The following is a 26326-nucleotide window of genomic DNA, read 5'->3' on the forward strand; positions in this document are numbered from 1 at the left end:
CTCCTGGGACTTAGAGCAGGCCCTAATCGGCGCTTGGACTACACTTCCCAGAAGCCTTCGCGCCGCGGACGGGTCCTCTGCTGGGGGAACGGGGATTCCTCCAGAGAGGCGGCGGGAGGAGGTGCGAGAGGAGAGCAGGTGAGAGGGGCCTTGGCTACTTCTTATTAAGCGGCCCGAGCCGATCAGAAGGCTGTCCGTGGCCCGATGGAGGAATGGAGGACGGGAGCCATAGCTTTGTTTACCTTCGTCTGACGCGGCCTCCCCCGCGGCTTTCGAGACGTGCCTCCAACTGGGCCTGTCCACCTTCTGCCATATTTTGCAGGGGGTGACTCCATAGTGAGGAAACCGCCCTCATCCTCAAATCAAAGAACCGGGCTCCTCCCTGACAGCACTACCTAAGAAAGGCTTCGAGGGAGAAGCGACGCGAGTCTCGAGCCCCCGCGGACAGCTCGGGGGGACTCGGGGGGCAGGAGAGGTTCCCCCACTCTCCTGAGGGGCCCGTTGGTTCGCGCCGGCGCCTTTTAAGGGCACCGTGGGGTGAACGGAGCGCTCAGAGCTGCTCCGGCCGCGGCCCTGGGAGCTGGAGGAGCCGCGGTAGGTGGCGGAGGGCAGGTGGCGCTCGGGCCTCGGGGCGGGCTCCTCGGCCGGCCCTCCCTCTCTCCCTCTCTCCCTTCCCCCAGCCCGGCCTCCCGCGCGCCTGGGCCTCGCCGGCCGCCTCCGCGGGGAGAGCACGGGACCCGGTGGGGGAGGGGTGGCGGAGCGCCGAGTCCCAGACCCTTCCCATCCCCTGCGTCCTGAGTTCGCTTCCGCGGCCGGATGATGGAGGCTCATTGGGAAGAGAGGAGCGACAAGCCCCCTCCCGAGCGAGCCCTGGCGCCCCCATAGGGGCCCGCGGACGACCCATGCCCCACCCCGCGGGGACAGGCAGGGCAACCGAGGGGGAGGTTGGAAATTGGAGGGGGGGGGCCCCTAGCCTCTTGCTTCTTCATCGGGGCGGGGGGGAGGGGTTCGCCCCACTTGTCGCCCCTCTCTCCACCAGAGCCATCCGGGGGAAGAGCAGTCAGACCCCGCTTACCTGTTCATGCACCTCCCTGCTTCCTCCTGTTTTCCTTCAGTCCCCCCAAGAGGGTTGGGGCTGGGACCCGAGGGAAGGTCCCCGGAGGATTTGTGACTCGCCTCCTCCCCATGAGCCTGACTTGATGCTGGGTTCTCCGGGCTTCAGCACGACCTCAGCATCCCTGCAACCCGAATGTCAGGGGTGACTGCCATCCAATAGGGCGCGGGGTGAGGGTCCGACCTTTATTTCGGGGGGCCGATGGTGGGGGTAAGCTGGATTGAGAGCTGGGCCTGGTGGGATGGTGGGGAGGGCCTAGCGGCCTGCTGCTCTCTGCAGGGCTGAGCCCCGTGCCAGTTCAGCTGAGAAGTTTTAACTTGTTTAAGTGAACGTGCAGGGTAGTCTCTGCCCCTCGGAGACACAAAATGGAAGGGGAAGGAAGGCGCAAGAGAGGGCTTCTTGCACTTTTTCCCTCTGCCTGCCCGAGAAAGAGGAGGCCCCTCGCGGGCTGGTTTGCCTTCTTTTGTGTCCTGGTTGGATTCCTTATGGCTTCCGTTCTGTTCCCCCTCTCAGCCTGGCCTGTTTGAGGAAACTCAGGCGGAGAGGATCGGTTGCGTGGTGGTAGTTGCATTGTTCCAATTACCGCCGTGTGTGGCCACATCCCAACAATTAAAACGCAGAAGAAGAAAACAAAAAACAAAACAAAACACGAAATCACTCTCTTCACTTGATCCCAGAGAGGACTGGGAGTTTGCTGTTTGGCCAAATGCCTCATGAAAAGCTTGCAAGAGTTTTGCTTCACACTCTGCTCCTCATGCCTGGTCAGCCTGTTGTCAGCCTGAAGCCTAGGGTCTCTAGGGTAAACGCCTGCAGTTCGGTTTCCTCTCTGGTTCATCTTTGAGGGTAGAGTTAAGAAACCAAGAGCAGAAGTGATAGAAGCGTTAGCTTCTCCCACAAGAACATAGTAGGGGAAGCGGCTGAAGAGAGCTCTCAAGAAGCTGGAACTTCGCTCAGGGTTGTAATAATTATGTGTGAAAATGATAGTTAACTATAATGATGATTGACTACTCCCACACCTTTCTTCCAAAAAACTCCAAGTATGTCCACGTGTATTTCTTTGCTTTTCCTTGTGGCCTGCCTCCCTCTGAGGTGGGAGTGGGGTAGAGATGATCCCTTTTTTGTAAAAGTAGAAAGTGATCTTGCCCCCCAAGGTCACAGAAGAGCCCTTTTGGGCTTCTGTCGGTATTGAGGTGATGGCGGTTGGCATCTAATCAAATAGATGAACCTGGTTGCCTTCCTCTTAATGTTATCATCACCTGTGGCAGCCTGAGGCTTTGTAGAGCAACAAACAGGAGGGATGAGAAACAGCCTATGTGGACTGGTTTGTACAGGCCAGATGGTACGCTTCTTACATTTTGGTATTGTCTGTTATGTTGGATGTGACAGATTAAGATTATTCAGCCTGTTTTACATGGGTAAATTGAGACTAAGACAGGTTAAATGATTTGCCAAAACTGCCACAGCAAATAGGACCAGGATTGAGATTTCTAGATAGTTTATTCTCTCTACTAGCAAATGCTACATATACCCTCTGGTGAGCGGTCGGCCTGCTAGTCACTTCTGGGAATAGGCAGAATAGTATGAAGACACTAGTAACCTCCCCTCCTCCCTTGAGTAATTACGTGGGCTTAAAGCCTGTTATCTGACAGAATTAGTTTGTTTTTACCAAAATTGACCTGAGAAAGAGTCTTGATTAATTGTATTCATGATTTTTGAGTCAGATCAGGCTAAAAACTTAGTTGAATAAAGTCACAGAGTTTTTAACATCTATAGAGTTGAAATGTAATTGGAATTACCCTAGTACCATTTCCTTATCCTCTTCTCATTTTATAAGAGAATATATACAGTATCTGTTGGAAAATTATATCAGCCGGTCAGGCTAAGGAAGAACTTAAAACCTCACTGACTCTTGTCTGAAGCAGAAAGTCATTCCTATAACCACTGCTCCTCCTGTTTCCTATTATTATTTCTGTAGTCTAGGTAAAAGGTACCTCTCTTTGCTTCTGATAAAGAAAATAGTGGGCTAATCAGGATGGAAATAACCATTTGGTCATTCCTCTTTCTCACCTGAGCTGTTTTCTAAGTGGTGCCTGTATTCTGGGTAGACAGCAGAGCATGAACCAAGTTAGGAGTGGCAAATAGGTTTCAATTTGCTTGCCAACTTCAGTTCATTTTACTAGATATCTGGACTGCCAAGCTTATAATGTGTCTGAGGCTATGTTTAGGCTTAGCAGGAAAAAGCTGTGATCGATTAATGATGTCTGCCAGAGGCCTGGCATAGGGATGCTGTGCTATGTGTGCCATGCATTTTCCATCTCTGGACCAGGTACATCTCTAATATCACTTGGGGCTGGTCCCTCTGTAATTGGCAGACTCAGCAGGCATGACTGGAGAGGGAAGTCCCAATGGTGCTAGAATGGTGCTGCAGTGGCAGAAGACGGCTCACGAGTGAGGTCTGGAAGAACAACAGGGAAGACATCCATCATTTGCTCCAAAGTGTGCAAGTCAGATCCTGGGGAGAATCATGATAACCCTGATCACTGAGCAGCTACAGAAACAGACTCTGGATGAGCTGAAATGCACACGCTTCAGCATCAGTCTGGTAAAAGACCAGTCTTCCTGCTTCTCCACGACCCCCTCCCCCTTTACAGAGGCTGTTTGTTGCTACTACTTCACCCTTGTCCTATGCCATATGAGTCATGGTACTTATACTGGAAGAGTCCACTAAAAGCTCAAGAAACCCAGCCCAAAAGGAAGGGAGCAGGGATTTTTCCACTGATAGAGAAGGGACACCAAAACTTGGGTGGAGAAGGGTTTGAAATATTGGAAGATGTGCATTATTTTACTCACTAACTTTGGGAAGACAAGAAGAGAACACTTAAGAGTCCCTAACATCCCTATAGCCCAGGAATTGCAGGGGTGAGCTGAACAGAGCTTCTTGGAAATCTGTGTCCTGAACCTGAATCATGGTGGATATTGTCTCTCTCCTAGCCTTTGCCTGATCATGCAGACATCTCCAACTGTGGGAACCCTTTCCAGCTTGTGCCTGGTAAGGTATTGTGTGTTTGCGTATATGTGTGTATGCCCATGCTTCCATCCACGTATTTCTTTCATTGGTTTCCAGTGACCAGGACTAGGTAGCCTACCTCCCTAACATTCTTTCCAGGGTCACCTTCTGAGATGGGCACTTGTCTCTGTTTTACATATCATTATGTAATGTTGAACATTTCCTTGTTTTACATTGTTGCACTGTAGGGGTGTACCATAGTTTATTTAACCAGTCTCTTATTAATGTACATTAGGTTATTTCCAAACAAGACCATAGTGAATAGCCTTGTACATGTTAGTCATTTTACACATGTGAATGTGTATCTGAGGTATAAATTATGAATTATTCAATCAAAGGGTCTGTGATCATGGGGGCAGGCATCACTATTGTACAACCAGAACTTTAACCCATGATGCTGGGCTGCTGTGCAGCTCATTTTCTTTTCTAGGATACCTGGCCAGGAAAGTAAGTTGGCAAAAGCATCTTCATTTAATTTCTTCCTCTGATTTATTAAATACTTGCTGTGAGCCAGGTATTATGTTCTAAGTACATAATAGGATACATGGTCCCTGCCCTCATGGAGGTTAGTAGGGGGCAGAACTGTTGGCTGAAAATGTTAAGTGTGGGTTTTCTCCATCAAGCATGACTTCTTATACTTATCAGTTGTTCCAAATATCTAGTTTCTGCAGAATGCAGTCAGCTAGCCAGAGGAGCTTGGAGTAGGTCCTTTTGTCTCTTAATGAGCTGCCTCCCAGAAGTCAGAGTTTTGGTTAGAATTCAGTGAGGACCATTCATTTTAGTCCATTTTCTCTTCCACCCCTCAGTCCACCAATCTGTTTGAATTTCAGAGCAGGCCTATGGGAAAGGAGTCAACATATTTGGGTGACCAGACGCAGGAACATGAGTAGCACAAAGTCTTAGGGTTTCCCAAGCATGGTTCCACTATCAAAGGCCTTTTGCATCCTGTTTGCCCTCCCTAGCAATAAAAGTGATCTCTTACCTGTTTGATTACCTCTTACTCCCTGGTAACCCTAGCTCCTATTTTGGTGCTGTTGAGACATGGAAAGGGGAAAGGCTAAGGAAGGAGAGGATAGGCCAGCTGGGCGGTTGGGGAACAAAGTAGGTCTAGGTTGAGTGGAGTGAGGGATGAGCAGGGCACACAGACAACGTTTGTTTCTATTGTTTTACCTTTGAGAGGGAGTGGCAAGGCGCTGTATGAGAGTGTATTTTCAATTTCGTGTGTTTCGTCATAATGGAGGCAGAATAGCATAGCGGTTAAAAGACCTAACTTTAGAATCAGACAGACCAGGATTTGAATCCTTTTTTGGTCATTTGATTGCTACATGACTTGGGGCAAGTTACTGCACTTCCTATCTGTGAAATGGGCATAATAATAGGTTTTTGGGAAACCTCACATAAAATGTTCATTACATTATGAGCACATAGTAAGCTCTTAAAAATATATTAGCTATCATTAATATTAATTTTATTATGAATGCCTTCCAGAAGGTGCTTCCTGGAGGGGCCTGCCCCACTGTTCCTGTGCCGAGTTCCAGGACAGCCTCAACCTCAGCTACCACCCGTCAGGCTTGAGCCTGCACCTCAGACCACCCAGCCGGGGAAGCTCCCCACCGGAGCAGCCCCTCTCCCAAGTTCTAAGCCCTGAGCCCCCCGACCCAGAGAAGCTTCCTGTGCCCCCAACCCCTCCATCCAAGAGGCACTGCCGCTCACTCTCAGTGCCCGTGGACCTGTCTCGCTGGCAGCCAGTGTGGCGGCCTGCCCCCTCCAAGCTGTGGACTCCCATCAAGCACCGAGGCAGTGGTGGAGGGGGTGGGCCGCAGGTGCCTCACCAGAGCCCTCCAAAGCGGGTCTCCAGCCTCAGGTTCCTCCAAGCTCCCAGTGCCTCTTCTCAATGTGCCCCAGCCCACAGACCCTACAGTCCACCTTTCTTCAGCCTGGCCCTGACCCAAGATTCCTCTCAACCCTGCGCTGCCTCCCCCCAAAGTGGCTCCTGGGAGAGTGATGCTGAATCCCTGTCCCCTTGCCCACCCCAGCGTCGATTTTCCCTATCACCCAGCCTGGGCCCACAGGCAAGCCGCTTCTTGCCTTCTGCCCGGAGCTCCCCTGCATCCTCCCCAGAGCTGCCCTGGCGACCCCGGGGCCTCCGCAACCTTCCTCGAAGCCGCTCACAGCCTTGTGATCTGGATGCCCGAAAAGCTGGAGTGAAGCGGCGCCACGAGGAGGACCCCCGGCGGCTAAGGCCCTCCTTGGACTTTGACAAGATGAATCAGGTGGGACCAGCCGGATTAAGGAAGCTTGAATGGTTGAATGGGAGCAGAGGGACTGTGTTCTCTTTCACTTTTAAGCTGCCCTAGTTCCATGCCTTCCTGGCAGGGCCTCCCCCGGAGCTCCTTTCTGTCTGAGCTTTCACTAGAGTGATCTACCATCCCAGTTTGCCCAGCACTGTCCTGGTTTTAGCACTGAATCCTGAAGTCCCATGTCCTGTGAAACTCCTCAGTCCTGGAGGTTCCAGAGAAACTGGGGTGAGACCCATGTTGAACGTCCCAAGAGGGATTCCCAGGTGGTTTTGCTAGAGACCCTTTCCCTCTACTCTCAGAACGCATAAGCCACAGAGTGCCATCATCATTGCCCCACCCCCTCCTTGTGCTCAAGGATGGTTTTGCCACTTGCCCTTCACTGCTTTAAGTGGGTCTGGGAGAGCTTAAAACAGGCTGCTGCAACATTTCATCTGTTCAGCAGATCTTTTTGACTTCCCAGTATGAGTGCAGTCGTCTTACACACTCGCCCACTTTTTCATATTCTTCCTGCTATACCACTGGGTCACAAACCTCTGCGAACTTACACACTTATTGACAGTCATCCATCTAACCCAGTGATGGTGAACCTTTTGAGCTCAGCATGTCAGCATTTTGAAAAACCCTAACTTAACTCTGGTGCCGTGTCACATAGAATGTTTTGATATTTGCAACCATAGTAAAACAAAGACATATTTTTGATATTTATTTTATATATTTAAATGCCATTTAACAAAGAAAAATCAACCAAAAAAATGAGTTCGCGTGTCACCGGTTCGCCATCACTGATCTAACCAGTCAGCAAACATTTTTTTGGATACCTACTATGTACCTGGCTCTGACTGTATAGGCTCTGGCATTACAGTAGTGAAATAGGCAGATGATATTTCTGCCCACATGAAGCTTATAATTTTGAATTGGATAGAAACTGAGATCTCTCCTCAAAGAAATGTTACATGGTCACTGAATTTTCTGAATTTTATCAGTGAGTTCATAAACCTCACCTTAAAGCCTAGGATTCGTGCCTTAGAGGGTAACTAAGGGACAGGACACTTTGAAATACAGCTTGGGCCAGGGTGCTCTGGGATGTTATCATCTTCCATTGCCTTCTTAACTTTGTTGTTTATTTGACAGAAACCATACTCAGGAGGTGTCTGTCTCCAAGAAACAGCCCGGGAAGGCAGCAGCATCTCTCCACCGTGGTTCATGGCCTGTAGCCCCCCACCCCTCTCTGCTTCCTGCAGCCCCATTGGGGGTTCCTCCCAGGTGCTGAGTGAAAGCGAAGAGGAGGAGGAGGGGTCCGTGCGGTGGGGGCGGCAGGCGCTGAGTAAGCGGACACTGTGCCAGCAGGACTTTGGGGACCTGGACTTAAATCTGATTGAGGAGAACTAAAACTGAGAGGCTACTACTTCCTGGGGCCACACAGACTGACTCTCTTACGGCTACTAACAAGTGTCGAGGCTCCAAGACTGGGGCCCAGCCTGGGAATGGGGATGAGTGGAGGGCTCCCACTCAGGGCAGCTGGAAATCTCGCTCCAGGAAGCTCGACCATGCCGAGAGACTGGCCGGGACAAGATAAACAGAGCTGGTGGCGGGAGGGACAGCCCCAGAGCAGACCCTTCCCATGGCGGCCCTGAGTGTGAGTATCCCTGCCAATGAGAAAGCAGTGGGCAGGGAAGGAAGGGGTCAGCTGACCCCTGCTCGGGGAATTTCACTAGCCCCTTTGCTTCAAAGGGCACTTGTGTCTTAGAATTTGGCCAGGGTGGGGGGTTCATTCAGCCTCCTTGGAGAAATTGTGTGTGAGTGTGTGTGTGTGCTTGGGAGTATACTTGAGGAAAGGTGTAAAGGTGTGTTTGCGTAGCCTTAGGGAAGGAAGGCAGTTGCTCCTTAATAGTAGAGCATCATGATACCCCCAGGATCTTGAGTTTTCATGGGGCTGTGGGCTTGTTAAAGAAGTCAAAAGGAGGGCACCAAGTTTTTCTTTTTCCTAAGTAGCTTTGGAACCAGGCTTATGATCCATAAGCACCACTGGCTCCGCAAAGGATTCTGTTTGGGGGTACTGCAAGCTCTTTTAAGTGCTGTGACCTCAGCCAATGGTTTTTTCCTCAGGCCCACCCCCCCCTCCCCTAGATAGATTTAGTGTTGGGGCTGGAGAGGGCTCTTCACATTGATTCTGAGCTGGCCTTTTCTTCTTATCAGATTGCCTAGGCTGTATACCACCTGCCTCTCTCACTCTCTAAGTAGATGCAAGCACATGTGGGTAACTGAGGCAGGGTTGAAGGGCTTCATCTCTTTCTTTCCCTCTTTACTGATGGGACCTTTTTCCCCTCACCCTCTGACCTTTGATGCATTTGGACTGCTGACCATTTAAAAGCAGCCTGTGATTGCTTCTTTTGTAAAGCAAGCAAGCAACCTCCCTCTACTTTAGCTGTTTGACTATTTGGATTTTCACACATTGGGCTTACCCAGAGTGTAGCGCATCTCTACAGGGCTGTGGTTGACGCTGGGTAGACATCTGCATCTGTGTTGTGTGTGTGGTGTGGCTGACCAGTAGGTGAGTATTCCTGCGTGTGTGAGTGAAGCCACTCCCAGGCTGGTGCTCTCCTCCTGTGCCCGGTGACTGCCCAGTGGCAGCTTTAGCTGCCCTTCACTCCCACCTGCTGCCAAAGTCCCTGTGCTAATGGGATTACAAATACAAAAAGTGGAAAAAATTTTTTCGTAAACTTTGTTTTATATTAAAAAAAAATCCATAAGTCTGTGTGTGTGTTAAACATGAGGTCCTGCCTCTGTGGCCGTGTTTGAAAAAATAAAGTTTTATTAGAATAATCCATTTTCCCAAGCAACCTGTGTATTACAGTGTCTTCTTCCCATCACCACAAAGAAAGGCAAAGAGGAAGCAGGGAGAAGGCCACCTAACTCTTCCAGCCCCTTCCTCTCTACGGCATGGCTGGGCCTTTGCCCTTCAAGGGCAGTATCTGGTCCGTAGGTCCTATGTGGCCACAGCAATCATATCCTATGGCCTAGGCTTCTGTTAAGGCCTGGGTTATTTCTGGCAGTCTTGATTGGTCTCTGTCTCCGCTTCTCAACTATCACTCTCACTTCTAAGAGATTTAAGTGAAATGTTAATACATTCTAGCTTCCTGAGAATGCTTGATGGTATAGGCAGGGACTTGTCCAGACTGGTGTGTAGGCTTTGGGAAGTGGGGAAAAGTCATGATGGGAGACTTGACCGGGAATCTTTTTTAAAAAGATGGAGATTTAGTCATCAGAATTCAGATTTCAAAGACTTAGGTAATTTCTGCATCTTAAAAATAACTACTTTTGTAAAATTATCCTACCAGCAGAGCTTCTCTTTTGCACTAGAAGGTGGTATTTTCCCTGATGCTTCCATTGAATGTTCATTTGTGGAAAGAAGCTGTGTGGTTCACTCTTTCTTTAGATCTTTCTATTCCACCCTTTCTTCTTCCTACGTTAGCATTCTTCCAATGTGTGTGGGTGAAGTGTAGCTGCTTAGAGATCCAGGCAGGAGCCTCTGTCCCTAAGGCATAGCCTTTCTTTACCAGTTTGGTGCTGACTTGCCAGGCAACAAGAAGAGTCAAGTTGCTTAGCCTCCGTCCCAGTTTCCTGCTTCAAATTGGTGGCACTCATTATTGAATACCAATGAAGTGTGCAAGAGGACAGGATTGGCTTGACTACCTGGAGCAGGAACCTTAGAGGGGATGAAAATACACTCTAAAAAGATAGTACTATTACTGCCCTAGAGATAAAGGGAGGGGCTTAGAAGGGATGGGGCAATGGAATGTAGTTAAAGAAGCTCAGCATTATAGGTTTTTTTCTTTCCTCAAAACTGCTGTTTGAGCAGGGTTAAAGTGTGAACATCTAAAATGACTCTTCCCCAACCATTTTCCTTTCTGTTCAATTTTTCTGTTGGGTTTTTCTACTGTTTATTGACTTGTGAGGCCAAATATGATTTCATTTACCAGTCATAATGTAGAAAAGAATGTAAACTCCCTGAGGGCAATGGTTTTGTTTTATTTAGTGTTGTATCCCCAACACTTTAAAAAGTTACTGGCACATGAAAAGTGCTTGCCACATTCGTTGAATGAATTTCCCACCTTTGCCTCCCCATCCCTGAGCTTAGGCACATTTCTGTTTCTGTTCTGTGAGAAGCCAGCTTTGAACATGGGTAGTAAATAGAGCTGCACATGGGAGGAAATTCTAGTGGTGGATTTTTATAGAAAAGCTACAAGCCAGATCCTGTATGGATTCACCCTTGTTCCTTCTTAACTAACTACAACTTGTGGACCATGTGCTTTAAGAGGTGTCTCTTGGCCAAGGAAAGCATTCTTAGGCCCCAGCTTCGCGATAGGAAATGAAAGTTACAAGAAATAGGGAGAGAGAAAAATCCAAAGAAATGTTTCCTTGGTGCTCCACAGGGTTAATTTTAGATTCACTTCCCTAAATGTTTTGTACTTTTACTAAAGTCAATAGTTGGTGCCCACTCTCCATCCCTGCCCCCAATTTTTGCTACAAGTAAAGTAGGTCAAGGGTAAAGACAAGGTTATGGACAGATGACTGGGTAGGTACATTAGTTTTGGTGAAAGAACCAGCTACTGCTCTTTCCTGTCTGTAGGGCAGATCTGTGAAAGAAATAGCCACTTTTAGAGTAACAATCATGAATTAATACTAGACCCTTTATCTTTCTGGTCTGTATACTCAGTCTCTGCATCCATAATACCATGGAACCTGTGCTAGTCTCTGACATTACCAACATTAATGATTGAGGTTTTCCATTGCCTGGAGTGAAAACAACCTAAGCAAAAAATTCAGTATCTCTTCACTACATCCCCTTTCTAACAGGAGCTATAGATCTCCCACACTTAATGTGAATTCAGATTGAGGTGGTGGCGTTTTCTTTATCCCCAGCCCCACGACTTCCATGGTAAGATGGTACTATTGCTGAACCAGAAAAAAGAATCCCCATCATTGGTCCCTTTCCAATTCCCCTAAAAGTTGAGCTGAGAAACACCTGGACTTAATAACATTGGCAGACGTGGAAGGGGAAAAAGCTCTATGGGTTTAAGTCACAATACCAAGATGCTGGAAGCTTACTGGCCTTTGGCCAGTGGCAAGAGTGGCAGTATCATATCCAATGGATGTAACACCTTGGTCAACTGGAAAGGAACCTATGAAGTCATGGTAACATAGAATGGGATGATACCATGTTATGGGCCCGTGAGTAGAAAGGTACTGTCTGATGGACCAATGGCGAGAAAGTTTCCTAAAAGACAATGGCAGATAGGGTAGTGCATGTTCAGGATAGGAAATCAATAGGAATTGGGGTGTTAACTTCTCAGCTCAAAACATTCTAGGTACCTTGCCCCTCAGCTCCCCACCCCAGTAAAAGTCTTTAGTGTGCAAGGAGGGTAAGCTAAAGCCTTCTAAGATATGGGACCCCCTGAAGGAAGGTTGGGACCCTGATGGTGCCCTGGGGGACTGAAGGACCCGCCCAGTTCCCCACCCCTGACGAAACTGCAATTCCCCTCCTCGACGCAGGAGGCACTGCAGGCCCTGGGGAGGTTGGGGCGGAGCGCTGCGAGGGGCCCGGAGCTGCCACCCCGCTCCAGAGCGCGGGGGGCGCTGTGCGGGGCCCAGGCTGCGGCTCCGCTCCCGGCCACCGGGGGCGCTGCGCGGCGCCGGTGGTTGGTGGTGGCTGTTGGGGGGGTGGGGGGGAGCCGCGGCCGCGGGTGGTGCGGAGGGAGGCCTTGCGGGCGGATCGGGCGCTCGGCGGCGAAGGTGGTGGGAAGCGGCGGGCGGGAGCGAGGGTCCGGCCGGCCCTGGCGATGGCGGACGCAGCGGCCTCCCCGGTGGGCAAGCGGCTGCTGCTTCTGTTCGCGGACACCACGGCCTCGGCTTCGGCCTCGGTGCCGGCGGCGGCGGCGGGCGGAGATCCCGGGCCTGCGCTGCGCACTCGGGCCTGGCGGGCCGGCACGGTGCGGGCCATGAGCGGGGCGGTGCCCCAAGACTTAGCGGTGAGTGACGGCCGAGGCGGGCACTCGAGGCCGGGGCTGCGGGGCCTGCGGGCGGCCTCCCCGGGGGCCATTGTGAGGGGGCGGTGGGGTGGGGGTGACCCAGTTCCGCGCCCCCAAATCTCCTTAGCGCCCCCCATCGGCTCCTCAGCACCCCGAGTTCTGACCAGCATGGCTTCCGCGTCGGGGTGCGCGCCCCGGTTTCCCTGTTGGGGGGGGCGGCCAGGGCGCCGAGGCTGCTGCCTCCACCCGCAGGCCCCGCCTCCTGAGCGACCCTTTTGCAGCCCCCCTCCCACGCCTTCGGGGCAGAGGCTCCAGAACCCGGGCTCCCGGCCCCTCCGAGTTCGGCCGGTGTTGCCGCCGCCCCTGGGAGCCGCGGACCTGTGGTGCCCGGCGCTCCCTGCTCCCCGCTCCCCTCCCGGAGCCCGAGTGGGGCGGGAACGTGGGCAGTCGTGAGCAGCGCCGAGGCTGCCGCCGGAGCTGCTCAGGGCTTTTTATCTGGCGGTTACTTCCTCCTCGTCGGAGCCGGGCTCAGCCTGGCGGGTCCAGAAGCCGGCTCTCGGGGCTCCGGGGCTCGGTTCTCCTGGCCCCGCTGGTGACAGGAGCTGCAGTTTTTGCTACGATTGAGACCCGTCTTTGCTCTCCACTCGGCTACTCTCCTAACCTTGGGAGGGAGAGGTTTTGTTTTGAAACTTTGTGCTGGGGCTTGACCGCTCCGGAGTACTTGCCTTGGTGTCTTTTGTGATTAAAGTTGTTCAGTAATAGAACTTAACTGGCATTCGGGACCAGGATGTGCTATTTTTGCTAATGTGGCGGTAAGAAAAATACTGTCTTTGAGCTTTGGCAAGCCTCTTGAGTTCCTCATTTTGATAAGCAGCCTTAGCGTCTCTTGTGAAATGAGGCTATGAAAAATAGCAGGATTCTTTTGGAGTGTAATGGATCAGTAGGCAGAAGGTACATTTTCTTGGTGAACTTGTATTCGCTATAAACGCGGACACATTTTAGGAGATTGGGTCGTAATATTGTAGGTTTCTGTTACTAATTTTCCTATTGATCCGTGGTGTTACACCCTCCCCCTCCCCCATATACAAGCTTTATGGGTTGCTTGACTGGTGACCGGCTTAGGCTTTGCTTCTGCTGTTTGAGTTTATTTGCTCTTATCTTTCTCCCTGCCACATAAGAAAAGGCTGCTTGAGGACATTTGTGAGGCTTGCCTGGGGCAAATTTGTAAAAGGATGTCTGGAATATAAGGGTGTGAGGAGGAGGATTAAGGATATTTGCATTTAAATTCCTCTGTGCTTTCTTTAAAAAGATTGCTTTCTAGGTTGGGATGGGGGAGAAGTGTCCCTGTGAGATCCAGTAATTTGCCCCCTTGAATGTAAAACATACTTAAGATCCACCATTATATGCAAACTTTGACCACAGGCCTCGGTTTTCATTCTGAATTTTATATTCTAGTTGTTTCCTCCATTACATGAATTGCTAATGAGCTCGGCACCTGAAATGGCTACCCCTGCAGGTTATTGTTCACTGGGCTCCCTGAGGGCAGAGGTTTTAGAAGCTCACTGAGATGCTGGACACCTATTAAACCCAATACTGAATGATTTTTCTACTGGGCCCATGGAATTTGTTTCTCACACCAAGTGAAAGTTGCAGTGATTCTTAGATATTGAGGTCTTGCATGGTGCTGTATGCATTAGAAGCAAAGGCAGATTTGGGTTTTGAGAATACACTGTGCTTGTATGAATATCAAGGGACATAGATGAGAAAACAGCCAACAAAAATACTCTTCAGAAATTTTCACCAGTTTGCAAAATTGCTCAAGAATTGCTGTTGCTATGATGAGGTTCTGTTATTGACAATGACTAATACAGGATCAGAATTGGCCGTTTGTTTTCCTTTTTCATTAAAGAGCTTTCCTTTGGACCCTAGACATGTGGGCCTTTCCAATTTGCACCACACCGTAGTAAACACAACCATCTTCCAATCAAAAGTGTTCTTCCTGTACTCAAGGGTGGAGTTTGCAAGCAGCTGGCCTGTGATTGGGCAGATCTTCATTCAGTTATGTTTAAGATGTTTTCAGGCATGCTTGGTTTTGAGTAATGCATAGCAGGGCGCCCCCTGTTAAGTTTGAGTGAGGGTTGGATAAATGAGTTTTTGAAGTGATTGAAAACACTTCTCAATTTTAGGCTCCATTCATATCCTCTTTATAAATACTTTTTGATTCAGAAATCTTTCAAAATATAGCCCTGATCCATTTAATGAACACTTTTTTTTGGAAAACAGTATCAAAGCCATGTGCTACCTTAAGTTGAATTATGAAGAAAAAGAGAGTCAGGATCCTGTTGATTGGGAGATTTGTTGATAAGTTGCTAGGTGAGCATCTTCATCATCAAAGCCATGCTGACAACTACTAAGATTTTTAGATTAAGTAGGAAAACAGCTTCCCCTGCCCCCCTAAGAATAGTTTATTTATAGTAGTTCAAAATAAGCCTGCTGGGTTTTTAAGTCTTTTTTTTTTTTGTCTTGTTGCAAAATTAGTTTAAAGAATTTATATATATTTATCTCTTAACTCTTTTAACTCACTGTCCTCTTTGTGTTCCTGAATCATTATTGGTCCATATAAGTTGTATAGACCTTGGGACCTTCACAGATGTTGGCGTGGTTGATTAAAAAGCCCCACCACCAAAACACAACAAAGAAGGTGGATTTTCCTTTAATTGTTATGAAAGCAAAGCTTACATTTTGCAAAATGTCAAACAACCAAAAGTATACCGGGAAAAGCCAACAATATTCATCCTTAAACCAGCTCCCGCTTATCAAAGAAGGTTTCACTTGTTTTTCTTAATACTGTTACAAAAAATATAAAACCATTCATTCATATATATATATATATGGTTGCTTTTTAAAGCAAATGGGATGCTACACAATATTTAAAGCCTGCTTATTTTCTTTTTTCCATTTAACATATCATGGGCATCGGTACCTATAGCTCTTACTCATCCTTTTAGAAAACTACATTATATTCCATAATATGGCTGTACCATAATTTATTCTCCCTTACAAAGGACATTCAAGTTATTTAAATTTTTTGGCACTACAATACTGTGATTAATAAACTTGTATTTATTTCTGTGTAATTAATTATGGTTTTTATTTCTGTAGTTCAGCGATGCAGGAGTGGGATTGTTGGGTTGAATCTATGTATTTTTAATTTTATTAGGTAGTGCCAAGTTATTTCCCATTAAGATTATATTATTTCATACTCCCACCAGCAGAGTATGCATGCAATGCTTGTGTCGCCTAACCCTTGCCATCCTCTGTATCATCTTTGTCATTTTTGGTAATCTAATAGGTGAAAAATAGTACCTAGCATTTTCATGACCACTAGTCTTCTATGTCTATTGGCCTTTTACATTTCTTTTATGGGTTATTTTTATTAAATATATATTTTTATTGATTTGAGGGAGGAAGGGAGAGGGAGAGAGATAGAAACATCAGTGAAGAGAGAATCATTGATCAGCTGCCTCCTGCATGGTTATTTATGCCTGTCCTTTGTCCATTTGAAAAAATGAGAGTTGTCATCACTTTGTACAACTTCTGTGCATATTAGTGATATTAATGCCTTTACCTGTCAAGTATGTTGCAATTATTTTCTCATTTGTCTTTTGACTTGTTTATGAGTTGCTTTGCCACACAGAAAAATAAAATTTCTATGTCACCATTCTTTTTTTGTTGTTAATCCTCATCCCAGGATTATTTTTTCCATTGATTTTTATAGAGAGTGGAAGGGAGGAAAGGAAACATTTTTATTGATTTCTGAGAGGAGGGGAGAGGGAGAGAGAGCTAGAAACATCAATGAAGAGAGAGAGAATTATTGACCGCCTGCCTCCTGCACACCCCACACTGGGGATTGAGCCTGCAACCCAGGCATGTACCCTGACCGGGAATTGAACCTTGACCTCCTGGTTCATAGATCAAACACTCAACCACTGAGCCATGCCGGTGGGCTATATCACCATTCTTAATGACTTCTGGGTTTACTTGCTTGGGTAGAGCTACCACATTTTGAGTCTATATAAAGGTTCTTCAAATTTTTAAATATTTTCATGTATTTATTTTTAATTTTAGATCTTTGGTCCATGTGAAATATTTTTGTAAATGACAGGTTGTGGAGGGATGAGACTTTTTTTCTTAAGGTGTAACCAATTGTGGCAGCACCATTTTATTAAATAAACCATCCTTTCGTTGCTGTATGGTAGAATTAAATGATGCTTTGGTAGTGTTGATATTTTGAATGCATTTCTTAGCTATCTCAGCTATCCAGAACTTGCAAGAAGACTGAAAGCATATCTACCTGCCTTACTTTTTTTTAATATATGTTTTTCATTGATTTCAGAGAGGAAGGGAGAGGGAGAGAAACATGTTATGAGACTTATTGATCAGCTGCCTCCTGCACGCCTCCTATTGGAGATTGAGCCCACAACCCCAGTCTGTGCCCTGACTGGGAATTGAACCTTGACTGCCTGGTTTATAAGTCAACCCTCAACCAGTGAGCAACACCCGCCAGGTTCTGCCTTATTTTTTCTCTCTTAACTAGAGGCCTGGTGCACAGAATTTGTGCACGGGGGGGGGGGGGGCGCGGGGGGAGGTGTCCCTCAGCCCTGCCTGTGCCTTCTCGCAGTCCTGGAGCCCTCGCTCCTTACCTCCCACCTGCTTGCTGCTTCTTAGTGCTGCCACGGAGGCGGGAGAGGCTCCTGCCACTGTCACTGCGCTCGCTAGCTGTAAGCCGGGCTTCTGGCTGAGCAGTGCTCCCCCTATGGGAGGGCACTGACCACCAGGGGCAGCTCCTGCATTGAGCATCTGCCCCCTGGTGGTCAGTGCGCATCACGGCAACTGGTCGTTTTGCCGTAACAGGCACTTAGGCTTTTCTTATATAGACTAGAGGCCTGGTGCATGAAAATTCATGCACCGGAGGAGGGGTCCCTCAGCTCGGCCTGCTTCCTCTCACAGTTCGGGAGCCCTCAGGGGTGGGAGGCGACCTGGTGATCAGGGGAAGACAAAGCCCCATCACACCTCTGCTGCTGCCATTGCCGGCAGCACAAGCCTCAGGCGGCCCCAGGGACTGGGGATCTCCAGAGGCAGGAGGGCCCAGTCTTGCTGAGTGCCTGCCACCCCAGTGGAGCTGAGGGGACTGGACGCCACCATCTTGTGGCTGTGGGCGCTGCATCTTTGAGGGCATGGCAATCAGTTAGCATATTCCCTCCTTAATGGTTGTGGGCACCACCATCTTTGAGGGTGTGGCAGTCAATTAGCATATTCCCTTTTTATTGGCTATGGGCGCTGTCATCTTTGAGGGCAGGGGAGTCAATTAGCATATTCCCTCTTTATTAGATAGGATATTTCATATTTATCTGGGAGAAAAGTGGATTCTAAGATACTTCTTTCCTTTAATTTGAGATAATGTAGTAATTATACCAGTGTCTGGGCTAGTACCATGTTTCTTCTATCTAGAGCAGGGGTGGGCAAACTTTTTGACTCGAGGGCCACAATGGGTTCTTAAACTGGACCGGAGGGCCGGAACAAAAGCATGGATGGAGTGTTTGTGTGAACTAATATAAATTCAAAGTAAACATCATTACATAAAAGGGTACGGTCTTTTTTTTTTTTTTTTTTTTTTTTTTTTTTTTTTTTTTTTTTTTTTTAGTTTTATTCATTTCAAATGGGCCGGATACCCGCGGCTCATCTAGAGTCTTCCAAGAGGAAAGAAAGCATATCTGCCTTATTATTTATTTATTTATTTATTTATTTATTTACATACTTACTTTTTACCTCATCTGCCAGCCTTTCCTCTTTGTCTCAGGTTAGCTGGCCTTTAAAATAAAAACTCTCTACTTTGTTTCTAGTTATATAATAAGTACTAGAGGCCCAGTGCATGGAATTCATGCAAGAGTGGGCCTTCCTTCCCCCGGCTGCCGGCACCAGCTTCCCTCTGGCCACTGGCACCTGGTACCTGGGCTTCCCTCGCAGTGGGAGTCCCTGCCCACCCACCACAGCCTGCTGGTCGGTGGCCTGGGCCTCCCTCTTTGGGGCAGTCATGGAGCCCCCCAATTGACCGCCCCACTGGCCAGTGTCCTGGGCCTCCCTCTGTGGGGCGATCGTGGGGTGATTGCCAGGCCCCCAACCAGTCACATTGCACCCGCCTTGGCTGGCCTGGTGCCAGTGGGTGTCATAGCGTGTTCCTGGATGGTCGTCCAGATGATCATCCCACTGCTCGGCCATTAGGTTGATTTGCATATTACACTTTTATTATATAGGATAGTCAGGTGTCCCGGGTAATACCATGTTTTCAGTGTATACAAACCTAAACTTAAGCCTAATTGAAATGGGAGTTTATGGCTTTTAATAATTATCCTTAAATGTCCTTTCATTGCCTATAATTTCAAGTTAAGTAAATATCTGAGTGATAGCTGAAATTATGCTGTTTATTGAATGTGTTTTTTTATGGATCAGTGTACAATTTAGAGAACTTTAAATAAAATGAGACTTTATAAAGGAATATTTAACATTTAAGTCTGAACCCTTCTAAGCACACTTTTCATCTTAACTCTTTTATAGCAGGAGGGTCTATTTTTGTTACTGTTTTTTGTTTTTAGAAGGGTCTATTTTAGAAACATTAAGCCACCATTGAGTTTTTCAGACACTTGAAGTGCTTCATATAGGTGTGTGTGTTTTTAAGTTTGTCTTATATGTATGTGTAATTTTTAATAGCTCTATTTTAATTTGTCTTTTCATTCTATTTGTTTTGGCGCTGTGCACATTATAAACTGGCCATTTTGTCCTCTCCCTTTACTAACACAATCAGATCTCTCCTCTTAATTGCTAATTTGTTTCTAAGAGTTGCTTTACTAACTCCCCACCTGACAAGGGCTTATTTCTTTCTTTAGTATTTCCTTGGTTCTCATCCCCAACTTGTTCTGATTTAGTTTCCCCTTTACCCTCCTAAATGGTGGGTAAGTATCATGTTGTTTTCTGTTGTTAGTGATTTTCTCAACAACAGCTGGGGTGGGCTCCTGTAAGCTGTGCTTCCCCAAGGCCTGGGGGACACAGCACCTGTTGCTGCTTCTCAGTTTTCCAGTGCCTTTGACAGGTTGGTGGTTTTTAAGCTCTCCCCCCACTATCCCTACCGCCAGAACATCTTTTACCGTCATCTATAAATGGGTAAAATCTACTTGTTTGTTTAGTAGTAACTCATATAGCGTGATCTCGGTTTATCAAGGGCAGAAACTCAGTTTTTTGTGTGTCTTCAGGGGTAATCAGGCCCTAGGAGACTGAGTCTCACTAACCAAACTCTCTGGAGACTGATTTATAAATCCATATGTAAAGTTATTAATTTACAGTGAGAAATATACCTATCCAGAGATATTCACAGAGCCCCTTCACAGTCTACTCAGGAGACCAAATTACAGATAAGAAGGATCCCTAGTGTGCAAAGATGATATCAGACAAGGAAAATTGGGTATTGCCAAAAGGATATTTAGAATAAGCAGGCCTGATCTGGTGATCCTCCACTTTCCTAGACTCTCCGGTTTCCATTGCTTTGTTCCCCTTTTTTACCCTATGCTTTTAATGTTGTCATCCATCGAAATCCTATAAAGAGAAAAGAAAGCTTGTCTATTCTAGGTTCCAACATTTCTATAAAGCTTTTCTGAATCCCCACTATGTTTTTTTATTCTTCCTTAACACTTTGTGGATATCTCATTTGGAATATTTATCTAATTTTTTTGTTATAAATATATAACAAAATATATAAATTATCTCCCCTACAAGATGTTAAGTTCATCAATATCCCTATTGCACATGCATTTTTCTGTTCGTTTGGGTTTTTTTTAGAATTTTATTCTTTCCTTTTAGCAAGTTGGGTTTTTTTTGTTGTTTTTGCTTTTTAAATTCTCACCTGAGGAACGAGTATATTTTTTCCATTGATTTTTAGAGTGGAAAGGACAGGGGAGAGGGAGAGAGAGAGAAAGAAAGAGAGAGAGAGAGAGAGATGCATTAGAGAGAGATGCATTGCCTTCTCGAGCCCCTACCAGGCTGAAATTGAACCTGCAACCGGGGTATGTGCCCTGGGCCGGGAATTGAACCCAAGACCCTTCAGTCTTCGGGCCAACACTAACCATTGAGCAACTGGTCAGGGCTCTTACTATTTTAAAAGGCCTTCTCTGACCACCCTATCTTAAAAAATAAAATATTTAGAAGCCAGTATTAGGTTAACTTTCACTTCTGATTTATTATGGAATTTCTACTCTAAGATCCCCAGTTGTGAGATATTTATGATTGATCTTTAAGCTTTTTTCTTATATAATTTTTCTTAATATGGACTTACTACTAACTTTAAAATATATATATATGTTTCTTTATTGATTTCAGAGAGGAAGGGAGAAGGAGAGAGAGATAGGAACATCAACAATGAGAGAGAATCATTGATCGGCTGCCTCCTGCACACCCCCTACTGGGGATCGAGCAGGCAACCCATGCATATGCCCTTGACCGGAATCGAACCTGGGACCCTTCAGTCCGCAGGCTGATGTTCCATCCACTGAGCCAAGCCAGCTAGGGCCTACTAACTTGACATTATTGGACTCATATTTGGGACCCCAACCCAAGGTACCTTAGCCATTGGTTTTTGTGATTTCCATCTGAGTTGTTAAACTAGAAGCTATAGATACTTTGTTTTTCTGATTCTCAAGTAATGCATGCCTATTATACAAAATGTAGAAATTATTTTAATAATAAGAAAAATATTTCCTGCGGTGTTGCAACTTACTAGAAACTGTTGTTTATATTTTGATACATATTCTACTAATCTTTTATTTTTTAAAATTGTAAAGAGTTGAATACTGTAGTTTCAATTTTGAATTTTGCTTTTTAGTTAATATGGCAATTATTTCCCTGTATTACTAACAACTTGTATTATGGGTGATTTCAATTTTCTTGGGCTTCTGTATTTCTCACAGGTAACATGTATTGTTTTTGTAACTAAAAGGAAAACAATAAGTGCTCCGTAGCAAAATCTTACAATTTTTATTGGCTGAGTAATTTATTTAACTGTCCCCTTTTCATTGGATATTGAAATTGTTGCAGATTCTAGGCTTTATGAATAATTCTGTGATGAACATTTTTGTGAATAAAGTTTGTCATATGTTTAGAGTTATTTCCTAGGATTAATACCAGGAGTGGTATTATGGAAAGATATACACATATTTAAAATGCTTGTTATAGCAATTTTCTTATTTTTTTGTCGTACCAATTTATAATCTGACCAGTATTATGAGTTTGCTTAAGGAATGCATGCTTATCAGGAACCCATGGTCTGCTAGTCGTTTTGTGCTTTAATTTAATCCTATGACAATCCTTTGAGGTACTTAAACTGTCCTTATTTTTAGGAAAGGAAGTGAGGCTCAAAGAGGCTAAAGTAACTGGCTCCTAGCTACATGCTAAGAAATGGGGAAGTTGGGATGCAAATCTAGATCTTTATGATTCCATCCACAGCCCCTAAAAGTACTATATATGCTTGAGTTTTGATTCAGGTCATCCCTGTGCTATTCAGGTACTTAACATATAATTTGAGAATGTTAGAAAGTAGGAAAAATTGGGGATAATTGGCAGAAAGCTATCTCTGTTCTCTAAATGTACTGTAGTGAAGATGCACTCTCAGAAAGCTACCTCTTGATCAAGAACCCATGGAAATTTACTTTTTATTTGAAAACAGCAGTATTCTAGACATGCAATTTTTCATCGCCTTGGCTATAAAATCATTTGTAACAATTTATATTTTTTAGAATGTAGGTAGGAAAATTGGAAAAGAAAAATTAAGACCCTTGGGACTTAGTCTTCCATTTCCCCTTACCCTCTCACAATCATCACCATATCCAGTTATTTTTATTTCTAATTTCTAAAATATAGTTTGTTTTCCATTCATACAGTCTTAATTGATATAGGTCTTTTTCATCTCTTTCCTAAGCTATCATTGGCTTGTAATTGGTCTGCCTGCTCCAGTTTCTTCCCTCTATAATTTATCTTCCAACCTGATCCCAAAGGTCTTTCCTTTAAAAATGTTTGAAGCATAAAAGTAATACATATTTTAAAAGAAAAAAAAAGAATATCTGGTCAGTGATTCTCTCTTACTATTGATGTTTCTCTTCCTCTCAATGAAATGAATAAAAGCATGTTGTTTTTTTTTATAAGGAACATTTCGGAACATTTCCTGTTAAGGTCTAAGAAGTATTAAAAGTATTACCCCTTGCCAACTGATGGTTCTTGGCGCCAGTTCAGTGCCAACAGGAATCCCCAATTTGGGGAACAGTGTAAAACAGCCCAATTGTGATACAGCGCAGCCATGGAACATCTCTTTACTTTTGGAGTTTCAGCTCAGCCAGGGAAATTGCACTCCCCTAGCCAGAAGGGAACTGGCTTATATGGACAGCAGTCCCTGCCCCTGATCCCTGATTGGTCCGTTTTCATGCAAATGAGGACTCCAAATCCTCAGTTTGATTGATCCAAAAGGCATTGTCCTGATTGGTCACAATAGAGTCTTTTCTGATTGGCCAGAGCTGCACAGCTCTGATTGGAGGGGGGAAGCCTCAGTCCTATTGGTTGAAATAGGATTCCGGGAACTCCTTTATAAAAGGCCTAGCTCAAATGGCAGTAACCCAGTGCAGGCAAGAAGATCAGGGCTTTTCCCTGAAGTGCAGTTTGTGAGAGGCCCTTGCATAGAAATGCATAGAAATGACTGCTAGACTGTTTATTGGGATTTTTTTTGTTTTTGATGTGTATTTGTTTTTAATTTGAGCCCATCTTAATAGATGTCTTTTATTTCTCCCCTTCATTGAAGCTCTCCTATGCAAATCGTCCTCCTGTCCCCCAACCACCCCTCTCTCTTTCTAATAGTCGGCAACTTGCCCTTTTTTTTTTTTTAATATATTTTATTGATTTTTTACAGAGAGGAAGGGAGAGGGATAGAGAGCCAGAAACATCGATGAGAGAGATTGATCAGCTGCCTCCTCCACGTCCCCCCAGTGGGGATGTGCCCGCAACCAAGGTACACGCCACTGACCAGGACCCCCAAGTCCGGAGGCCGGTGCTCTATCCACTGAGCCAAACTGGTTCGGCAGCTTGCTCCTTTTTTAAATTTTATTTTATTTTTCAGAACTTATTTATGTAATATATTTCATTGATTTCAGAGAGGGAGAGGAAGAGAGAGATAGAAACATCAATGATGAAAATCACTGATCAACTGCCTCTTGCACGCCCCCTACTGGGGACTGAGCCTGAAACCCAGGCATGTGCCCTTGACCGGATTTGAACCCAGGACTCTATCCACTGAAGAAGAGAATACTAAGTAAGCTGTACAGGGCTCTGATTGGCATGTTAAAAAGATAATTAAAAGGAGTCAAGGAGGCAGCCGATCAGTGAGTCTCTCTCATCATTGATGTTTCTATCTCTCTCTCCCTCTCCTTTCCTCTCTGAAGTTAATTTTTAAAAAATATTTTTAAAAAATTGATTTGAGTTTAATGTCATTAAAATGAATGTAAATCACATATAGGCCATGAAAGGAATTTTGAGATGAAAGCAAGAGTTTTAACCACTAGCTCTCCTTAACTAATGAAATATTTTACATCTCATCCTTGGGTTCTAGCTGTAGCATGAAGTGCTATATACTACTTCTACTCTAATAGAAAAAAGTTTAAAACTTAAAAAACATTTTTTAAATTGATTTTTAGAGAGGGAGTGGGAGAGAGAGACAGAGTTGTGAGAAACATTGATCAGCTGCCTCCTGCACTCCTCCTTCTAAGGATCGAGCCCACAACCCAGGCATGTGCCCTGACCAAGAATGTAACTAGCAACCTTTCAGTGCACGGGATGACCCCAACCAACTGAGCCGGGGCTTAAGACTTTTTAAAACCAGACAGGGCTTAAGACTTTTTAAAAATCAACCCAAACTGTATTAGTCCTGTTCTGTTCAGATTATCAACTTGCCTTGACCATCTTTGACTCAATCCAACCACTACCATTGATTTTTGTTAGTTTATATCCCTTCTTCCTGTCCTGGGGCCTGGTCACAGCCATTTTACAAGTTTGTATTCTATGTACTTTGATCTGATCTGATTCCTTACCTTACATGTTTTAACTCTTTCCCATTACTCTAGTTCAGTGGTTCTCAACCTTCCTAATGCCGCGACCCTTTAATACAGTTCATGTTGTGGTGACCTTCAACCATAAAAGTATTTTTGTTGCTACTTCATAACTGTAATTTTGCTACTTTTATGACTCGTAATGTAAATATCTGATATGCAGGATGTATTTTCATTGTTACAAATTGAACCTAATTAAAGCATAGTGATTAATCACAAAAACAATATGTAATTATATATGTGTTTTCCGATGGTCTTAGGCGACCCTGTGAAAGGGTGGTTCGACCCCCAAAGGGGTCGCGACCCACAGGTTGAGAACCGCTGCTCTAGTTGGAGGTGAGGCACAGTTCTAGGACCAGAAGTAAGCCTCACTGTTGGGAAAACATGTTTACATATGTCCACATTCCATATTACTCTCAAAACAAAGTCATTATTAGCCTGCAGCTGTTGTTTGATCTCAGAGCAAACAGTACTGTGATTGTTGTCAAGTTAAACACTTTGTTCCATATCCTTTGCCCAGGCAGGTTAAGAGATAATTGCCCTTAAATTAGGTGAAATCTGGCTTTCAAATATTTCCGCTTTTCCCTCATGTTTTCAGTTATGTGATGATAGGATTCCTGAATATTATTTATTCATTTAAATATTTTCTAATTGATTCAGAGAGGCAGGGAGATGGAGAAATAGATAGAAACATCAACGATGAGAGAGAATCATTAATTGGTTGCCTCCTGCACGTCTCCAGTTGGAGATTGAGCCTGTAACCCAGGCATGTGCCCTGACCAGGAATCGAACTGTGACCGCCTGGCTGATAGGTCAACCCTCAGCCACTGAGCCATGCCAGCTGGGCATGAATATTAATTTTTTAAAGTTTAAGTTGTTATGTACAAAGGATAAAAATTGTGACAGTTTTATTAGTACGACTTCTTTTAGTGTTGTTCTTATATTATTATGTGTTGGTATGACTTAGAGTTCTGTGACTCATATGTTGACTTTTAAAGTGGTTGGCAGATTGGAACTGTAGCATGGCACCTAGCTGTTGGTCGCCATGGAGCCTCAGCCTCTGGTTTTCTAAGTGATGGCCAGTAGAGTACTGTCACTCAGGGTCAGATTCAGCATGGGCATTGAACACTCCATGCTCCTTTACATGGTTTGCCTCCAGCCATTGCCTTCTGACATCAGTTATGTCCGATTCAAAATCCAGGTCATTTAAAAAATTTCCCTTCCTTATATCCAGCCAGTCATCAGCCATCAATCTTTATTTATGATAAGAAGAGTCATGGAGTCCTAACCGGTTTGGCTTAGTAGATAGTCAGCCTATGGACTGAAGGGTCCTGGGTTCGATTCTGGTCAAGGGCACATGCCCAGGTTGTGCACTCAGTCAATGATTCTTTCTCATCATTGATGTTTCTATCTCCCTCTCCCTTCTCTGGAATCAATAAAAAAATATTTTTTTTGAAAAAGAGTCATGGATTCTCATGGGCACGAGTCACTTCACTCCTAGTCTCACTGCTCCCACTCTAGGTCATGCTAGTTAAGAACACTCCCTATTGGGGGTGTGGGTTGGTAGAAGAGGGTAAAAGGGGGATAAATGGTGATGGAAGGATACCAAACTATGGGTAGTGAAC

The 26326-nt window shown here is 45.5% G+C and overlaps 2 protein-coding genes across 6 annotated transcripts in view; both read left to right on the forward strand.

The window, feature by feature from the left end:
• FAM53C (family with sequence similarity 53 member C) lies at positions 1 to 9321 on the forward strand. Of its 3 annotated transcripts, none has more exons than XM_059698523.1 (5): positions 1 to 138; positions 3487 to 3716; positions 4106 to 4163; positions 5670 to 6454; positions 7613 to 9321. In XM_059698523.1, the coding sequence occupies exons 2-5, from the start codon at positions 3639 to 3641 to the stop codon at positions 7868 to 7870; spliced, it is 1179 nt and encodes a 392-aa protein (XP_059554506.1). In that variant the 5' UTR covers positions 1 to 138; positions 3487 to 3638; the 3' UTR covers positions 7871 to 9321. The 3 variants fall into 3 exon arrangements, with proteins under 3 accessions (XP_059554506.1, XP_059554504.1, XP_059554505.1); XM_059698521.1 differs by lacking the exon at positions 1 to 138 and adding an exon at positions 309 to 594; XM_059698522.1 differs by lacking the exon at positions 1 to 138 and adding an exon at positions 1116 to 1284.
• Positions 9322 to 12217: 2896 nt separating this feature from the next.
• Positions 12218 to 26326, forward strand: part of KDM3B (lysine demethylase 3B) — a 62081-nt gene continuing 47972 nt past the window's right edge. For 2 of the 3 annotated variants that reach the window (XM_059698501.1, XM_059698503.1), the window contains exon 1: positions 12219 to 12510. In XM_059698501.1, coding sequence (XP_059554484.1) covers positions 12322 to 12510 — 189 coding nt within the window. In that variant the 5' untranslated portion in view covers positions 12219 to 12321. Of the gene's footprint in view, positions 12511 to 26326 lie in introns of all 3 variants that reach the window. The other variant, XM_059698502.1, reaches the window with a different exon arrangement.

This window comes from Myotis daubentonii, chromosome 5 (assembly GCF_963259705.1).
Source record: "Myotis daubentonii chromosome 5, mMyoDau2.1, whole genome shotgun sequence".
In the NCBI taxonomy this organism is placed as follows: Eukaryota; Metazoa; Chordata; class Mammalia; order Chiroptera; family Vespertilionidae; genus Myotis; species Myotis daubentonii.

Excerpts from the sequence above, each read along its gene's own strand:
- FAM53C (XM_059698523.1), top strand. The coding sequence starts at position 3,639 with ATGATAACCCTGATCACTGAGCAGCTACAGAAACAGACTCTGGATGAG. Across the intron at positions 3,717-4,105 it reads CACGCTTCAGCATCAGTCTG|CCTTTGCCTGATCATGCAGA; the intron begins GTAAAAGACCAG and ends TCTCTCTCCTAG. Across the intron at positions 4,164-5,669 it reads CCCTTTCCAGCTTGTGCCTG|AAGGTGCTTCCTGGAGGGGC; the intron begins GTAAGGTATTGT and ends AATGCCTTCCAG.